At 47.5% G+C, this 19336-nt stretch overlaps 1 protein-coding gene and 1 long non-coding RNA gene across 7 annotated transcripts; one reads left to right on the top strand and one right to left on the bottom strand.

Annotated features, from left to right (window-relative positions):
• The first annotated feature begins 366 nt into the window (after positions 1-366).
• Positions 367-12025, top strand: LOC116938574 (uncharacterized). The gene is made up of 2 exons (XR_012931803.1): positions 367-450; positions 11286-12025. It is a non-coding gene; the product is annotated as an uncharacterized LOC116938574 (long non-coding RNA).
• On the bottom strand, positions 1017-19194 carry FASTKD1 (FAST kinase domains 1). Of its 6 annotated transcripts, XM_076059104.1 has the most exons (18): positions 18524-18947; positions 16746-16896; positions 14530-15630; positions 14073-14141; positions 13111-13233; positions 12419-12728; positions 11299-11618; positions 10762-10872; positions 10186-10317; positions 9251-9484; positions 8275-8557; positions 7952-8066; positions 7227-7355; positions 6334-6465; positions 5635-5748; positions 3791-3938; positions 3194-3308; positions 1017-3076 (listed from the first exon to the last, which is right to left on the bottom strand). In XM_076059104.1, exons 3-18 carry the CDS (start codon positions 15204-15206, stop codon positions 2948-2950), a joined length of 3141 nt encoding a protein of 1046 aa, XP_075915219.1. In that variant the 5' UTR covers positions 15207-15630; positions 16746-16896; positions 18524-18947; the 3' UTR covers positions 1017-2947. The 6 variants fall into 6 exon arrangements, with proteins under 6 accessions (XP_075915219.1, XP_032801760.2, XP_075915234.1 ...); XM_032945869.2 differs by lacking the exons at positions 16746-16896; positions 18524-18947 and adding an exon at positions 19138-19194; XM_076059119.1 differs by lacking the exons at positions 16746-16896; positions 18524-18947 and adding an exon at positions 18961-19105.
• Between the last annotated feature and the right edge of the window lie 142 nt (positions 19195-19336).

The following is a 19336-nucleotide window of genomic DNA, read 5'->3' as shown; positions in this document are numbered from 1 at the left end:
GGATATTTATAACATCATCATTCGCGGGCCCTACAAAATGATCAGCTTAAAAATTAGCCCGTTATATTATTTGGTCAAACGTTTGATTAACTCGCCCCTAATGCGATGGGCTGGAACTGCTTCTCTTTGGCGAGGCGTGGTGATGAGTTTAGCCGGTATTGACGATGTTAGCTGGTATTGATGATGTTAGCTGGTATTGACGATGTTGCTGCTACTCGCAACTTGCTTTTCCAGGTTTGCTCTCCTAGATTTATTGAATTTCGAGTCCCACCTGCGGTTGCCTTGGCAGGGCCAGAGACCCAAATGATTTCGGACGTTCCCCACCCCCTGTTCTACGGCGTTCCTCGTCTTCTTCACGATTCCACGCGGCATCAAAGCTTTCCCAGCTGCTTAGCGAGGAAAGTTGCCGAACGAACCTCAAAAGGTCACCAGATTGTCAGCGGCTGCAGTGTAAGTCGATAGATTTTGTTACGTCTCTCCTTGACTTAATTGACGCTTGGTAAAACACAAGTCCCTAAATCTCACGTTTGGCATGACTGTTGAACACCTTTATCTTCCAATGGTTGTTTCTAGTCTTGTCTTCGTTCTCACCTGTAATTTCCTCTAGTACTTTGCCCGCTTCCACTGGAATCTCACATCTAACCTCTCTCCCTCCTGATATTCAGGAACCTGTTGAAAACAACTAGATATGCCCCCGCAACTTACTTAATAATAACAGCGCTTAACTTACAATGCTTTGACTGGAAGACCATGACCACCCAATCATATACATCCCTTTGTCCACTGCTGGATGAAGACCGCCCCATGTGCATTAACCATGGGGGTAGTTTGACCATACATGTACACTACTTGACCACGCTGGTCAGTGTGGGTTGTCACTTTCCACCCTTCACAGACTAATGCGAAGCATGTTCAGTCATCGTGACCCAACATGGTGTGGGGGGAGGCCTTCATCAACCAGCAGTGGCTTGAGAAAGGGCTGTAATTATATGAATCGATGGATGTTGACCAAGAAGCCAGTTTCACTTATATACAGTTTATTGTCCAGAATACAAAAATATTTTGTAATGTTTAGAAGGCATAATTCTACGGATGTTGACAAGCACTATATACATATGGCATGTCATGATGAAATATCTACAAACCAGGCTATACATAAACCCGAGGTCTCTTACGGACATCTAAAAATTATCCGTGCGCATGTATAAACGTGTACGTGTATATACAGTATTAATAGAAAATAACCATGGTAAGAGGTTATCCTGGCTAATACCAGTGGTACCGCCGAATATCCAACACCCGTCTTGTGTGTGAGATGGGCATCACCATGAGATGTCTGCAAGTCATGGATGGCATTCCCACAATCCGTGCTTGTCGACTTCCTTCCCCTGTGCAAGTCCAGGCACAAGAGCTTCCTTTTTGCACCTCTTACAATGACGAAACCCACACCGACCAGCCGGAAGTATGGTCAAACAACCCTCAAAACTGAAAGGCTTTGGGGAGGCCTTCATCCAGCAGTGGACAGATAAGGGACTGCAGATTGACTGCCTGCACCTTTATAAAATAAATTCCACTGTTTCTATCGTGTTTTTAGCAGTGGTATTTAGATGCTTTCTTATTCTAAATTGTATTTGTCGGGTTTTGGGCCTTCTAATGTCGTACAAATACCAGAGGCAAGAGGTGCTGGGTAGCATCATCTAAAACAGGGTAGTGGGGCCCTGGGCAATGAAGGCATATTGAGCTGCAAACACATGTAGGCACTATACAACTCCAAATGCTGTATGGCTACAGCTCAGTACTCTACCTGCCACCAAGCAGCATATGATGTGAGGACAGAAACAAATGTTTTACACGTATCGAATACAGAGCAGTGCCGGATTATCCTAGTTGCAAAAGTAGCATATGCTACGGGCTCTGCACTTTCACAGCATTTAGCCCCACGCTAAATGCTTTCAAGCTATCAATTCCGGTTCAGTGATTCTGCACTTGCTCTATTACTACAGTACTATACAGCCTTCAACTTTTATGAACGACTGGGTTTTTAAGGTAATCGATTTGTCGTATTATCTGGCTGTATAGCACATGAAAAAATACAATTACTTTACTATGCAAGTAAAACATTCGTTTTAAAAGCTTTCGTGACTGCAGTAATTCATATTCTTAGCTCTTTCGGTAAAGTCACGTTGAAGGGAAACAATAAAATATATGTACAATAAAAAAATTATCACGACGTTTCGACCATAACACGGTCGATGACGACCGTTTGTGTTATGGTCGAAACGTCGTGATAATTTTTTTTATATTTTATTATTTTATTGTTTCCCTTCAACGTGACCTTACCGAAAGAGCTAAGAATATGAATATAAAACATTCGTGTTTAATTTTTTTTTCAATTTAGGGACCCTTTATAACATATGCTACAGGCCTCGCACTAGCTTAATCTAGCACTGGTACAGACGGCTGAATTTGTTGGTGTGCACACAGGGTTGGATTGTCATTTTGACAAAAGGGCCCATTACTGATGGCAGAAACAAAGTTTTTGCAAAACACTGGATGAAAATAAGCATTCAACAGCACGTGAATCGGACCTTTGGTGTGCAATTACTCACCGTGTTCATTGTGTAGATTTATGTATTCACATGATATGTGAAACTGCAAATACAGCATATACCCGTGTGCACACGTACCAACGGACTAGCAATATACACAGCTTGTCTACACTAGACACGCATAGCAATAAATACATAAGTACATTGCAGCCCTCGGGCATTTGAAATCTTCTTAATAAAGGCAAGCAGGTCGGGCTGATTATGGCATTGGCTCGTTAGGCACAACTGGGTAGGGGTGGAACGGGAGGGTAGATACAAAACCAAATCGCCGGTGTGGAGAGCAATGTTGACACAATCCTGCCAGTCGATCTCCTTGTCACCGTCCCTCCTCCGTCTCGTCACTCTCTTGCTCGTCCTCGCCATCCTTCTTGTCCTATTTCGTACGGAGCGAAGAGCTTTTCTTTGATGTAGCGGACCCAGGCGGCCCGGCTCGACAGCTCCATGGAGTTGAGCTCGAAGTGAGGGATCTTGAGAGAAGACAGATGAGATTTATTTATATTTGAGAAATTGATCAAATCAGGCCTGAATTGAAGAGGAATCCAGTGCAACGATTTAAGAACTGTCAATCCGGGAAATGTGGTCACCTGCACGACACGGTAACCAAGGATCTCCAAGTGCCGCATTTTTGCGACGACAGGGCCCTTGAGCCGGCGCTCGCCCTTACAGAAGGCACGGCCGTCCAGAAACTGCACAGCGATCCTACGACCACGGTCAGATAACGTACAGATCAGAGACATGGTGACAAAAAAAATGCATCAAGCACTGAAAATAAGCATGGAGAGACGTAAGCCTAGAATTGCATTGCGATACAGCTGCGCATGGATTAGAGAACGTACGCAATTTAGCAGACATTGGTTAAGAAAATTGGCTTGGGTGGGAAATGTTACAAGGAGGAATGATGGCCGTTGGTCGACACACAAACGATGGAGTGGGAGCCAAAGAAAGAAACGCACCTGAGAGACATTCACCGAGAAGGTGGAACGATGAAATGAGCTTGTGTGGAGGTGCTAAGTTGGATTGTTACAACACAGGACCATTACAGATGGTGACAGATTAGGGAGGCCTACATCTAGCAGCGGATCATGGCTGATAATATCATGGGCTCACGTAACCCCGTGTGGTGAATGTTGCTGCCTTTAGTTCGCAACATCCCCACCTCCCGGTTTTATCTTGGCACTCACCTCTGTGCTCCAGGGGGCAGTTCCCTACGCCCCGTGACCCCAGCATCTCCAGACGCCCATGGACCCAGTGTGGCCTCGGGCCCCAGCATGAAGCCGCGTTCCACGTACGGCACCGGCCGCCCTTGCTTGTCTAAGATGCACTCAAAGTCTGTGATACAGTTAGTGTCAGAGTTAACATGGGTTTGTGTTTGTGCCAACATGGGTTTGTCAATTCTGTGGTCTGTGCTACTTACTAATTCTTCCTGCAGACCACCTACAAACAAATCACTCTGAATGCACCCGATCTCACTGTATCCCAGATGCTAAGCAGGTATGAGCCAAGTGAGAGACCACCAACACTCGTTGTAAGAGTGAGGTCGCGAGGTGTGGCCAGAAGATGGCAGTACTGAGTATCACACCCTCATATGCGTGATGGGATTTCTCCAGAACCTTCTGTTTTCTCTGACATGAAGCAAAACACTCACACATGGAATTGGCCCAATATTCCAGTGTAATACTCTACTCAAAAATTGTCTTGATGCTTGCCAAGGCTTTACTGGATAAATAATTGAAATCAGAATGATCACATTGAATGAAAAAGGCAGTTGATAGGATTCACGGTTAAAGAAAGTCACAATGCAATAAAATAAACAGCTCTTCTTTGGTTCTTTCGGTAAAGTCACGTAGAATGAGAAAAAAATAATAAATTGATAAAATAAAATAACACAATAATATTCTCACGACGTTTCGGCCACAACACAAGCGGCCTTCATCAGGTGAAGGGATGAGACTGTCTGGAGGACAGCGCTGGAGTGAAAAAGCCACGCTCAGATCACGACCTTTAAGCTTAGAGTCGCGGCATCTCTTCAGAAAGGTGAGAGACTCGATTAGTTGAGCCTTCTTATCCCGGAGTCTGTTGAATGATCTTAAGGTTGTGTGGAATCCCTCTCCGTAGAGGCGCTTAAAGGTCGTGATCTGAGCGTGGCTTTTTCACTCCAGCGCTGTCCTCCAGACAGTCTCGTCCCTTCACCTGATGAAGGCCGCTTGTGTTGTGGCCGAAACGTCGTGAGAATATTATTGTGTTATTTTATTTTATCAAGTTATTATTTTATTCTCATTCTACGTGACTTTACCGAAAGAACCAAAGAAGATGAATCCTTGCAGTCACGAAAGCTTTAAATCGAAAAATAAACAGCTCTTTGGTCGAGACTCATCTAGGCTGTGCCTATGAAACAACGGTCAAACGCAAGATCACTACATTGACTGTTAAAACATTGGAGTGATGTCACAATTAACACAGCTTCATACTCATTCACATGGCTTACGCGCATATCTACAAGATAGAATACTACCTTATTCATACAAACCACGCTTATGATACCCAATTCATAACGAGTGTATGTGCAATAACACATTTTCGTGTGGATTTATAATTCCACACAGCGATCGTGTTATGTCAGCAACCTCACAATGACCGTATGAGCTGCCAAACATTCCTAATTATCGCTGTTTTTTACAGTGCACGATGCAGTATGCATGTACCTGTGTGTATGTACTGTTTACCTTTTGAATGACGGGCAGACCTGTACACATACAAATGTACACATACGTGGAAATGTATTAATGGTCTCATGTGCTTCTTCAAAGGCCCAGTTCAAAATGTCATTAAACCTGTTCCAGTGAATACCCTGTTATAGGGAACTTTCTACCAGGTCCGTAAGTGGTTCATTATAATGACGTAATCCTATAGCTTTTTCGGTTGCGTTTTCTTTCAAATCTAGACTCTGCTATTCCACGGAATGACTCGAACGAACGTGGCCGGGAGCTCGCCATTGCGACGCTCACGACGAGGAGGCTGCACGCACCGACGACGTGGTAGTACGGCGTAATGGCAGAGAGCTTGGCAAAGCTGATGCCACCCAGCACCTCACACAGGATACTGTAGATCTGACGTTTCACTGGGTACGTGGAGCTGCGCTCTGCGGGGGAGGGGAATACAGGCACCGTTAGCGTTTTTACAGCAGGGATAAGTTCAGGGTTAGGGAGTTCGGGCAGGGTTAGGGCAGGGTTAGGGGTCAAGGCAAGGTTAGGGATAAGGGCAGGGTTAGGGTTGAAGGCAGGGTCGTGACCACTACTATGAACCACTTTTATCACTGCCATTTCATAAGAGGGAGACGATGATGAAAACATGTGTTTCTTATTAGTGTATGTACTTTGTATGTGTGTTAGGCTCAGAACATTTTGTACCACCCTCAAATGTTAACAGACTACTCAATAAGCAGACAGTGGTGGTCAGGGCTTAAATTTTCACTGAATATTTTCCAGGTCCCTGGTAGACTGAAGAAGACATGTACCTAGTAGACACAGCCAGAGTGAGTTATACTGGATGTGGTGTGCATGTTGCTGACATATTTTGCAGGCCATTGACCCAGACAGACCCGGCTGAAATTAAACCCTGGTGATGGTAATGCGATAGAAATGGAAGGCACTGGGGGTGAGGGACAACAAGAATGTGAGTGTCGGAGAACAAACGATTTTAAAGTGGGGGGGGTTCTTGGCGATACCTTTCGTAAGCGACTGCTGGCAGTGGCGCTCATGGAACCAGGGCACCCGGAACTCCGGCGCCTCAAGGCACACGTTGCGATTCAGCTCCATGAGTCGCTCCTGTAGGGTAAGCTGCAGGTTCTCCGGCACCACTGGCCGTGCCGGGACGGGGGTCGTGGTTGTCGGGGTTTTTGGGAGGTGGGGGTGAATGCAGACATGAGACCATAAGCGACGGGTAAAGGAACAGCGAGGCACAGCCCAAGAATAAACTCTTGTTGATACAAGCCTAGCCTGTGCATCACAGATTGCCTGATGCCAGTTTGACGCTTCATAAAACATATAGACTTATAAAATCATTATCTCATCAGATATGATCAATTCAGTTCTGAATGCAAAGCTCCCCAAGCCATCACCATCTCTCATGGTTGTGTGATGCAACACGACATCTAGCACCTACAGCGCCGTCAAAGAGGAAAACACTTCCTCTGGAGTGTGTTCCCTCTTTTGGCTGCCACTCCATTGTTAGTCTTGACCACCGGCCATCACCCCTTTTAGCGACGCATCCTGCCCCAGCCCTCTTAATGACTGTCAAACGTGTACCATTAGGTTGTTTTAATATCACTGTGGCTTCAGTCTCACATGAGATTTGATAAATAACTGTCTATCCCATTAGTATAAAATATACATTAGCATATCATTGGGATATGATCTGTAAATAATCTGCGTAAACCATAACTAATGTATACTAAGCTTGATTAGTCGATGTATCATAGCACGCAGAGTCCCCACAAGATAACATCTTTACAGTGTTTTTTATCTAGACTGCGTCTTCCGTTGAGCTTGAGCACCATCGAAAAATTGTTGTTTGGCGTACAAACAAAATCACCAAAAATAAACAAGCACAACTCCTCACACTCCATGTGGCGGTCGAGGCGCGTGAGGAAGGGCAGGGAGAAGATGGTGCGCGTGAGCGACTCCGGGTAGATGTTGAGCAGCGACAGGACGTATCCCAGCAGCAGCAGGTGGAACGTGCTGCGCTGATCTGTTCGTAAACGCACGCAGATCGCCACGTGTTCGACAAGCAGCAGCAGCAAGTCACGTGTGTCCATTCACCTCGGCTGGGAGCAGTGGCAGAGAGTACCTGTCTATGCCTGAGAAGCAGCACTTTGGAGGCAAGGAATGGTGAATTCTGTATAGAATTGTGAGATTCCCAAACTTTTACACACACAGACAAAATTTAATGTCTGTGCGTGTAAGTATTGAATTCAGCAATAAATTATCTTTTCTTCCTGGGCTGGGTTCAAGTAAATCCTTAAGGCTGGAACATTTCACCATTCTGGCGATTCTAATAATTTTCAATATTCGGCATCACAATTCGATTCAAGGAACATTTTGTATTTATCTATTTAAACAATGCCGTAAATGGCAGCACCTCTAGTGGCTGCAGGGGTAATGCCAGCCCATTACAAAACATGGATTAAAAAACTTTTACTTTTACACGTACCATTCAGTGAATGCAACGTGAATCTAAATCATATTAATCAACGTTAATGGATGAATCGTGCTACCTATATAAAAAAAGAAATGTTATTTTATGAACACAAAGAGGATGCTTTGGCCGCTCGTGCAGGGACTGACCCAGATGTGGAGTGATGTGCTCGATGCAGACGTTGAAGAACTCTTCGCCGTTTGGAGGCTCGTAGTTCATCAGCGCAAAGAGGAGAATCACTGTGTAGCAGGTCTTATAGTGAATCTGTGAATGGAGAAATAAAGAGCTTAAGGCAGCACAAATAAAACAAAAGTTACTGTGTGGTAAGTCGGACAGTGGAGAACAGCAGGCGAACATAATAGAAAAATGGGGGTTCCCCCCCTCTTTGCCCAGGTGCAGTTACAACTCCTACACACTTGAGAGCTGTGCAACTGATCGTGAGGATTAATGCGCCACCGACGCCGCTACCCACCTGCTTGATGTTGCGCATGGCGACGGCGGCGATGCTGTCCAGCACCTCCGGCTGCAGGTAGTAGGTGCTGATGAGCAGCTCGCAACAGCGCAGTAGGTTCCCCGGGTGTACCTGCGGGGCCAGGCGGTGCAGCGCATGCATGGCCTCCTCCAGCACAGCCTCCGTGAACCACGTGCCCTTCACGAGGTGGTGCTCCTCCAAGAACGCGTCCAGCGACTCCATCTGCTCGAGTCGAGACAGCGCCATGTTGCGCAGCTGCGGCAACAGCCGCGACAGGCGGCTGCTGGGGATGGGTGGGCGAGGGGGGAAAGAGGGTGTGGGGAGTAGGGTGGTCCACATCAAGTAAATTCGCAAGGACAAGCCGGGGTCCATTACATCGCTCAGCTATGGCCGCTGCAGGCCAAATTCATGCCCGGGGGTGGAGGTTACAGTAATGTCCCTGATCTATAGCCAAAGGATTCTCGACTAAGGCAATAATGTATGCACGGTGATCAACAGTGGTCATGGAAATCATTAATTTGATTCATGTCCATGACATCTTGGAAATGGTTGTAAAGACTCATTAAATTAGGTGCTTATGTACTTTCAGCGCATGTCCCTATGTAAAAGGCCTTAGAACAGTGGGCTGTCCGAAAAACCAATTGAGTGTGCGATATTCGTCTTTGTACGATTAGTTTTGTGGCAAATGTTACCTGAACGTGTCCCTGGCCTTCCCTTAATCAACTAAGCCTCGTTGAGCACCCAAAGCAGTGTAAGAACATGTACACTGGGGAAAGGCGGCTAATATGGTGCTGGACGTGGCCACACAACCCCCCTCGAGCACCATTAGTCTTAACAGATATCCACTATGAACACTTTCCCTAACAGGAGAAACCCAGCCCAGGGATACCACCCGTCACTCACGCTGCAAACTCAGCCAAAATGCCAGCGATCCCTGACCCCGGACCCCCTTCACTCCCTCCCGGGAGCTGCTCACCTGTCGGCGCCGAGGGTTCGCACCCTGCGGTTCGCCGCGTGCCACTTGGCCAGCATCGTGCCCAAGTTGGCCAGGTCCGCGAGGCTGGCCTGCGGGATCAAGGCCTCCATGCGCGACGAGACGATGTCGGCCGCTGCCTGCGAGCCCAGGAACGCGTGCGCGGGCATCGGCAAAATCGCGAGCAGGCGAACCAGCCTCCCCGCCTCGTTCATCCCATAGGCACTCTGCAGCAAACTGTGCGGTGGGCATGAGGGAGACGAGGGCCAGGGGTTGGGAAAAGGGGGGGGGGGGCAGAATGGAGGAAGGAAACATCTGTGTGGCGTTTTGAGATACAATCACATTCAGGTATTTATAAAACTAACAGTATTGAAGATGGAGGGGCAGGGGAGATAAGGGAGAGAAGAGAACAGGGGAGGTGGAGGCAGGATAAAAGCGGGAAAGGAGAGCACATCGAGGAAGAGGGTAGATGTAAGAGAGTCACAATTTCACTTCTGAAGAGTTGACCTCGCTCAATAAGTAGTGTCCGGTGATGGTTAAGTAAAAAGGTTGCAGCCACGCGAGTAAATTTGTAATGGTTCATCCACTCATCAGTTAAAATCTCTTTTATACTGTGGATGACACACATCGAGTCGTGAGAATGTATTATTTTCAACTGAAATTATATGGAGCAAATGTTTACATTCTTATTGTTTGTCTTATTGTAGAGACTCAAGTCTAAGCCGACAGGCAGGAAACAATTCCCAAGTATTTCTCGGACACACGCGTTAAACTGCTCTCTGTGATTTAACAAATTGATTCTTCAACTCAGGATATGACGTCGATAGCACAAATGGAATAAACTGGGTAGGGAGGGGGAAGAGACCAACAAAAGCGTTGAAAGAGAAGCGGACGAGTGAGTGTAAGTGGCACGTCCCCATGTCCCCCGCCGTGCTCACGCGAGGATGCGTGATGCGAGCAGTGGCATGAGCGCCGTGTCCACACAACGCAGCTCCAGCGCGGCCTGTGTGACGCGCACCAGCTCAGTCGTGCGGTACGTGGGCAGGTAGTGGCGCATCATCTCCATTGCTCTGGCGCACGCACGCACGCACGCACAAACACACACGTGTATACAAATGCGCACATACATGGCGCGCATACGCACACAAAGATCTCCTCCTGATCTCTTGGCTTCAATTTCTGGCCATGGCTGACATCGGTAGCGAGTGATATTGAAGCCAGTTCTGGGATTGCCGGCTTTACCAACCCACACTGACAAGCATGGTTAAGTATAGAAAAACAACGCTCATGGCAGATCTTTGGGATTGGCTTGGTTTAGTGAGTGAACTGATAATGCTCTATAAACGATGCTAATGTTGCATTTAGGCCAACGGATTTTATAAACAAGATAGAAATACATGACGTAAAAAATAATCAATTACTGAATCGACAGTTGGGACCGTTCAAACAAAATCGCTGGAGCAAAGGGTGAAATTTTCCACGCCGACGCTTGAACCACCACCGGTGACACCTACTTCTGGATGACAAGAGGGTTCTTGCATCTCATCTCTGCTATGCCCTCCATGAAAAACGTCGACTGACTCTTCGAAAACTGGTCGATGTGCTTCAGTATGGCCTTCTCCAGGCTGTCGGGGCCACAAACAGAGGTGGGGGTGGGCAAGAGACCGAAGCGCATTTAGTAGAACACAAAGTGCAATTTGGGGTGAAGCAGAGAAAGCTGCTAAAGACCGTCCGCCATGCCATGGGCTTGTTGCGGCCTTATGCTCCACAAGGAGCGAAAAGGAGTAAGATAACAGTGCAATTTCTTGGTAATAATAAAAAACACAATTTATAATGGACCCTACAAGCCAAACTGATTAAAGAATTGCCCAAACTTGGGAGACAAACCAGTGCTAAGTTTGACTATTCATGAATATGAAAATGCTTTATATTAGTCACCTTCCATACTAAGAGAATACTCTCAAGGACAACACGTGAGAACGCAATTCAGAATCCACACGTGTGCACGACTTAGATTATTATATATATATTTTAACAGTTCCTGCGCTGACCTCCTGCGGATGTCCGGCCCGGCGAGCGGCCCGTAGACGGTGAAGACGCGCAGTGCGGACTGCGGGTGCGCCATCGGGTCGGCCCAGATGCCCATCATGATCTCGGTGTCTTCTCCCCGGGACTCCTCATCCAGCTCCTGCAGAACCTGCGTCTCGTCGGCCCCATGGCTCTTTTGGCCGTCGTCGCACCAGCTGTGCGGGGGGAGCAGCTTCTGAAAGCGCTCGCGCGCCGCCATATTGAAGGAGGTGCTGTTGTAGGACAGGCCCCGCAGGTGGCGCAGCACCGTGCACACCTTCGCTATGTTCATCACCGGCAGCAGCTGCACTCAGCCGGTATCGTTCAAGCACAGCCGAAATAACATGAACATTTTACACGTCATTGTGAATTTTGTTCATGTGTAGTAAGAGTAGCATGTCAATGACACATTATTTTCAAATGTATTTGTGCTTTTTTAAAAATAGAAAACGTACTGGTAATATTGATAAGTTACAATGTTTTTTTTTTCAAGATGTGATAAAAGTGCTATGCGCAGATGAATGGCACTTGTAGTGAGAAACCCTAACTTAACAACCCAGGCAGCCACCCGTCATTAAATTAGGTTCTGGAGTGTAGTTTAGTTGCTAGTCTCAGGTTAGTCACCAATGACTGCATAAAAAACCATGACATACAATTTTGTTCTGTACTTAATAGCAGCTCTAGGAATTAAAAACATCTGTTTAACTGTCATGCGATGAATATTACTCTTCGTTGCAGAGTTGTAGGAGAGTGTGCAAACCAAAGGTCACTTGAAGGGATCTCAGAAGTAGTTCTGTGATATCAGCTTCTATGGGCTATTCACTACCACAATGGACTGACTGCACTGCTCTGTGAGAGATTTAAATGGAATAAGTTTCATGACATGATCTCGATAGCAAAATTGGACTAGAATTGGTAAAAAGACATTGTGTTTGTTAACGAAACGACACATGGATCATGATCATGTATAATGACAATGGAAAAAACGTAGAGAAGTGTACAAAAAACATGGAGAAAGCAATTGGACAAATTTGTTTTAGAAATAAACAATACATTTTAATCGACGAATCATAACATGCCTAGGGTGTGCAAGCATGCACGTACGTTTGTCAGGTGCTTGGCAATGCTGTCGAGGAGCGATTGTTGCGCGTGATGCGACCCCTGCAGGAATTTGAGCATCCACAACAGCGATCGGTAAAGGCGCAGCTGCTCCACCTTCCAGTTCTCCACGCCATCACTCTCCATCTCCTCGGTGGGCCTTACTGCAAGGTCGACTTCCTGTGTCGTTCTTGATTGCATCGATGGCTCCTGCAGCTGCAGTTTGTCTAGCTGCTCGATTGCGGCGTCCACCATTTGAAGGCGCAGCTCCGCCGAGGCCACTTGCGTTGTCGCCAGCATGAACTTCGACAGCACTCTAATGCGATGGTGAGACAGGTGGTGAGGTGGGGCATGGAGGAGAGGGTGGTGGAGAGAGAGGTGGTGATCGAGAGAGCTTGCGAGAGGGAATGGGATGGATGCGCAGGCTTGGCGAGCCTGCTGTGCCATGAGAGACAAGGCTGGGATTTTCAGAGAGATGGTGGCGTGAATGTTTGTCCATATCTGAGACCCTGGAATAAAGTGGTTGTGTGTGTGTACTGTACATCTTCATGTGCGCATGCGTGTGCCAGTTTCTACTTTAAATCTGTGTGGACGTGCATATGCAGGTGCATGTGCCAAAGTATGAGTGCACCCATGTGCGTACGTGTGTGGGCATATACATGCATACGCGTGTAAGGGTGCACCGCTCAAGTGCTCACCTAATATTCAAGTTGTGCAGCTCCAGCCGCAAGCGCTCAGCAATGCGCCCGGCTGCACGGCTCCTATGCAGATGCTGATCCATGAGGCTCATCGCCAACTTGGACAGCTGGCATAGCGGCAGCCTGCAGGATACACGAGTCTCTATCACAGTCCACGACGATGAGCTTCTCGCCCAACCCAAGCCCCCCACCCCCTACCAATGTTAACGGCCTTCGCAGTAGCGTGGCATAGGTGGCAATCGCCCTGGAGCACGGAATTTAATTACATCCGCTGTCCAATTTTTCCGTTTTTTTCAGGTTGGCACCTCTGAGCTGTGGGTACCAGTGCAGTTGACCACCTGCACACTCAATAGCTACAAATTTTCTGCAGAGCTAACAAGAGGTCTTTGCCCCTGCACATAGCCAAACGGGGGTCACCAAGTGTCAACATTTTTCTCAAACGGTGCAAACTCCCGAGAGCCATTTTGCCAAATCAAGTGGTGAATCAGCCATGATAAAGCCACTGCTGGCTGATGGTCTCCCTAAGCCATCACCATCACTCATGGTTCAGCAATTAAACAATCCATATAGCCCCTGCACATATGCTGATTTAATTGCTCCATCTCTGTAGTGAATGTCCTCTCAGGTGTTTTCCTTATTTGGCTGCCACTCCATCATTAGTCTTGACCACATGCCATTATTTCTTCAAGCGATGGCTCCAACTTCCATTAGTTCTCTCATACAAGTGTTCCTCTTCTTGTCACTCTGTGCTTTGCACACTCTGTAGTTGTTTCAGTGGCCACAATACACAAGGGAACAACACCTACCATTTAGGGAGGGGGCATATTTCCTTGGAAGACCTTAGAAAATGTAAAATTTTAGATGTAGGTGTGATGCCAAATGTGGAAGTAGAAAGTTACAAGAATGTTGTGAAGCATGCAGAAAAATAATGTGAAACATTGGGAACGAGATTCAAGCCTCACCGGTCAATGCGTCGACAGCCCTCGATCGTCAGCTCCTGCACGAGCGAGTCGTGGTGATCCACCTTCAGCCTGCAGCAGGAAAATCCCAAACATTCCAATGTGATTCCCCAACTCCACTCCTCCTGATGACATCATTAAGTATGTATCTCCAAACCGTTACACGTCATATAACGTGTTATACGGTTGAAATGTAACGTTAATTAAAAACGGATGTTGTAAAGCATATTGTTTTTATATGTTTTATGCAAAGGATGCACATGTCCACCGAAACCACGAAAGGTGCTAAATTCTCCACAAACAAAAATCTATTTTGGAATCGTGACCCTGCATTCTTACATTTTATACAATCACCGGGTGATGTGGAAAGGGGTAGAAGGGAATCATAAAAATCTTAAACCGTTTTATCGAGGCTTCACTGTAAGTGCTCTCTTAATCCCACACCCCCTGCAAGCCGTACCTGAGTGCGGCAGAAAGAATCCCGACGAGGTCGTCATCTCCCATCTCGTACAGCCGGCGCAAGACAATTGCGCGGATCGTGCCAAACTGCGGGTGCTCCTGCAGTGAACCCAAGGGCTGCCACCGCGGTTGCTCTTGCTTTTGCTGTTGTCGCTGCTGCTGCGGCCACCACTGCCACTGCTGCTCACGCAGGACGCACAGCACGCTCAGTGCGTGCAGTGCGTGCCGCTCGGTCAGTTCAGACGGACTCCGGCCAAACGTTTCAAGCAGCTCCTCCTCCGAGTGGCACGCCCACAGCCGCTCCACCATCGGGTCTGGCGGCACTAGCGGGCTCGCGTCCCCAGAGAAGGGAGGCAGTGACAGCGAAGACGGTGACATAAATAACGTCGTTGCTGCTGGTAATGACGATGATGACAAGGACTGCATCTGCGGCAGCATCTCCCCATGCCACCTTGCACCGCCCGGACGAGATGGAGCCCCCGGACGAGACGGAGCCCCCGGACGAGACGGAGCTGCAGGGAGTGACTGTGCCGATAAAGTTAAACTGTGCTTGAACTTCCACGACGTTGGTGTTCTTGGAGGTGATGGCATTCCGTCCGGGCTGCTCAAGCGTCTCCACCAACATGATCGTCGCAGCGATGGAGCCAGAAAAAAATTGGGATGCAGCCGATACATCATGGCCAACGGTAAAAATACTAGGCTTACACGCTGTTTTGTTTGTTAGCTGTTACTGGGTCCAAGAGCACAGGAGATAAATCTCAGCATCGTAGGTGTAGACCGCAGCCTACCATGTTATTAAGTCAATGAACAGTACAAATGGTTTCTGTTAAATACAGTTCAACATTAACCTAAAATTTCAAGCACTGTGTTACAAAACGTTATGAACCACAAAATGAATACACTTTTCGATTGATCATTATGATAATGGGCTCAGCATTTTGAAAGTGTTTTTCTTTTCAGCGATGACTCTTTCATCAATGGTTGTACTTTTCACAATGAAGACTGTTTCAATGTCAGGCCAGACTCTATAGCCAAGCTCCGAGGACACTATCCCACTAGGGCGCCATCAAAACGTCATGCTTTGGGGTTGCCTTCTTGAAACCTGAAATGAGAAGGGACCTGACTGATTACAAAATAAACTTATTCACATTCGTAAACAACACTGCCTTAACAGTAAAAATATTAATCAGGTGACATTTTGGGCAATGAACATTTTTTCATAGCACGTGGGTTTGTTGCGATCCCGTTGGCAACAAGCCCGGGTATTTTACATGGCATGTGATGCAGCAGCACACACCAGCACACGTATTCCATGCTGAACACCCACTCGATAATAAATCAGAACGCATCGACAAACACGCAAGCTAGAATTGTCATCTTTAGCCATTGACTTATTCACTGCTGCTTGAAGACGGAAGTCGTGATATAAACACTCAATCGCATAGGTCCTCGGCGATGTGTACTGTATATTCTTCCATACTCATATTGACTGACAGAGGCGTCTCAATACAGTACATCAAAGTGGTTTCTTTAAAATCAGACATTACGACACACAGACTTACAGAGGCAGGCACAGACACAAAGCCAACACAAAGCCAAGTGAATATACACAGAGAGAGACCAATGCAGAGAGACAGCAAATCACAGAAACTACACAAAAACGACGAAGCAGACACTGAAGCGGAAGATACTTAACACAGATATATTGAGACAAGGGACGCGGGAAGAGAGAGACACAGTGAGAAAAAAATATAAAACAGATAGAGGGCTCAGAAACACAGTCGGACAAAAAACACAAAACAAAAGTGTGGGTGGGCCCTGTGCAGGTGGTGCACGTGGTTCACTCGCGTAAAGACGCCAATGCCGACAGGGCCCGAAACGTGGCCACGGTGATCCCAGTCCACCATGGCCCTTGCAGCCGCGGTGAACAATTTACCCTGGGTTCACAAGCTCATCGACAGCTTTAGACGGCTTACATACCCGTCAACCCATACGGTTTATACCCCGTATTCTTGTACGGGGAAATTGCGTTTTCAGATCCATAAGGCGTACAGCCGTTTCAATACGGGCAAAATATTGTTTTTGTCTATTTGTCTGTTTCTCCCTTTGTAGGATGAGCGTTGATATTTATAAGGGCACGGGGTGACCGATACGGTCTGAATTGGTCTGTAATGTGGTAGGGCACTGGATAAGGGGTTGACAGGTATATGGGCTTACGTCTTAAGAAGTTTCCTTTAATCCTTCAGGAATCTTGTCACGAGGTAGAGCAGAGGTCCGTAATGTTAAAGTCTACTCCACTGCTGTATAATTTGTCAACAATTATAGTTATAGGCTTTTATCAGAGATTTGTTCATGAAGCAATTCAGATCTACAAACACAGACACAATTTCAACCGAGAGGATGGTTTCAAATTAAGCAACCATTGGAAAGATGTTCTAAATCGAACTAAACATTAAACAAATTCAATGGTACAGTATATTTTTCAAGTAGTGGTACCCCAAACTTTCGCAGCTCTTATAAATTCCCTTCTCACACCATCAATAGGTAAACTCCCCCCCCCCGCGCCAAATGGCAAGTCCACCGGCACGTACACCACCTCTTTCCGAAAATCCGCCAATCAAATGCTAATTTTATGCTAATTTCTTTGTCAAAACACCTTGTTTGCTCGCACACAGTTTAAAGGTCCGCTGTCTGAGCGTGGTTGTGTTTCGCTAAATTCTCCTGTTTGATGAGTACTAGGTGCCTCGGTGAATGTATATGCTCTGACTTTAACATAGCTATTTCTGTGACCAGTTACAAGCTAATCACTCAGCTATTTCAATGCTAAATTCTATGCTAATTCCTTTGTCAAGGGGTACCTCTGCGGATGTGTATACTTTAACTTAGCTATTTCAATGAGCAATTTCAATGCTAAATTATATGCTAATTCCTTTGTCAAGGCGCTTGGTGTTTTTCTTCTCACACAGCTTAAAGGTCGTGATCTGAGCGTGGCTTCTACCACTCCAGCGCTGTCCTCCTGACAGTCTCGTCCCTTCACCTGATGAAGGCCGCTTGTGTTGTGGCCGAAACGTCGTGATTTTTTGTTAATTTTTTTGTTATTTTATTTTCACCTATGTGACTTTACCCAATAGAACCAAAGAGTATGGATCCTAGCAGTCACGAAAGCTTTAAATCTAGAACAATTATAGTGTTCGTGAAAGAACGCGTCATACGATTGCCTTGAAGAATGCCGTTTGCTGGACAGAAAAAAGTGGCCCTTGTAGGAGGAAGTACAGCAAGTAAGGTTGCGGAGTATCACGGCAGTCAACCAACCAACATCAATGATTTCCTGTAACTGTTATGCACCTTCGCAAAGTCTCTTACACAAAAAAATAAACCAGCGGCGACGGGCAATCGCCCTGCATGTAGGTAACAAGCGCACGTTCAGAACGCAACACCAAGACAACGATCCTCCCCCGTACAGCCCGTAACAAGACTGTTGGGGTCGGGGAAACGTGCTGCTGTTAGCGAGCACAAGTGAAGGCCGGCACGATACACGAGGAGGTGGGGGGCCAGCAGCACGCCCGGCCGCCTTTGTCTCCCCAAGTGGCGATGTTTACGACACGCCGCACCAGGTAATCATTTGAGACCGAGTCGACCTAGGGGGAGGCCCAGAACCGGGTCAGATAATCGCCACCGCTGCTGGCCGTCAGCGGGAATCGAACCCGGGGATGTCCAGGTTCGCAGCGCACCGCGCTAACCCGCGACACAACACACACTGACAACAACTACGCTTGTGCCAGGCCATGTGCACCTTGAGGCCACGTGGAGTGTCGAACGCCCGCTGGCAGGAGGTCACGGGGCAGACCCAGCAGGTGCCACGGGTCGACTGCCTGAGATGACCGAGACGAGTGGCTGATGCACCACCTGTGCCCCCTTACTGTGCCAACTTGCCGTGCTTTAGCCACACATACATACACACACGTGTACACACACGCTAACGACATCACATCTACCTTTTAAAACGTTGTTAATTCCTCACGGGACAGCGCAGAGTTTAAGAGCAGCCCACGGCACGTTTCACTTTAGCGCAGTTTCGTAAACGACTAGTCGACGGGCTGTTATCCACCCGGCACTTGTTCCATCCAGGCACCAGCAAGCAACAGTCCCAGGGGCAGTGGTGGTACCAAGCGGCACGTGTTTATTATTATTATGTGGCCAGGCAGGCTGCAAGCCGGCCGATCGGTTCGTTTCGTTAGAGCCCTCCTCCGTTCGGCCATCTTACGTGAGGGGGGCAACCGTGCGAAAGTCTTTTACGTTAAGCGTTAAGGGCGCCTCATTTTCGTGCGGGCCGACTGTGGACGCCGAGCAACAAACCGCAAAGCCTCACACATTAATTGAAGGTGGTCCGAGCGCAGAGCGCTGGAGAAGTGCGTCGCTGTCGGTGTATTACTTGTGGATCGGGCACGTTGGCGTCGTTGTGTTCATACGTCGTGCGGTCTGTTCTGGATGACCCAACACAAGTCGTACACTGCAGAGGTCATCGAATGAAGACTGTTGACTGTAAAAAAAAGTTTTCTTCAGTTGAGTGTAAAAAAAAAAGTGATACTAAATGCAGTACTGTACATACCTTCGGTTCCTCTACAAAGATGGTTCCCCACGGCGTCGGTAGACGCGCGGAGTCCCCCCCCCCTTGACCCCCCCCCCCCTTGACCCCCCCCCCCCTTGACCCCCCCCCCCCTTGACCCCCCCCCCCCCAAAGGCGGGCGATGACGTAATCGCCAATTGCATTCCATACAGCTCTTGGGCGCGTAACACTCGCGGGCCAA

This window comes from Petromyzon marinus, chromosome 4 (genome assembly GCF_048934315.1).
Source record: "Petromyzon marinus isolate PM22_M1 ecotype Great Lakes invasive population chromosome 4, UKy_Petmar_22M1.pri1.0, whole genome shotgun sequence".
Classification (NCBI taxonomy): domain Eukaryota; kingdom Metazoa; phylum Chordata; class Hyperoartia; order Petromyzontiformes; family Petromyzontidae; genus Petromyzon; species Petromyzon marinus.
This window is presented reverse-complemented; position numbering and strand designations above follow the sequence as displayed.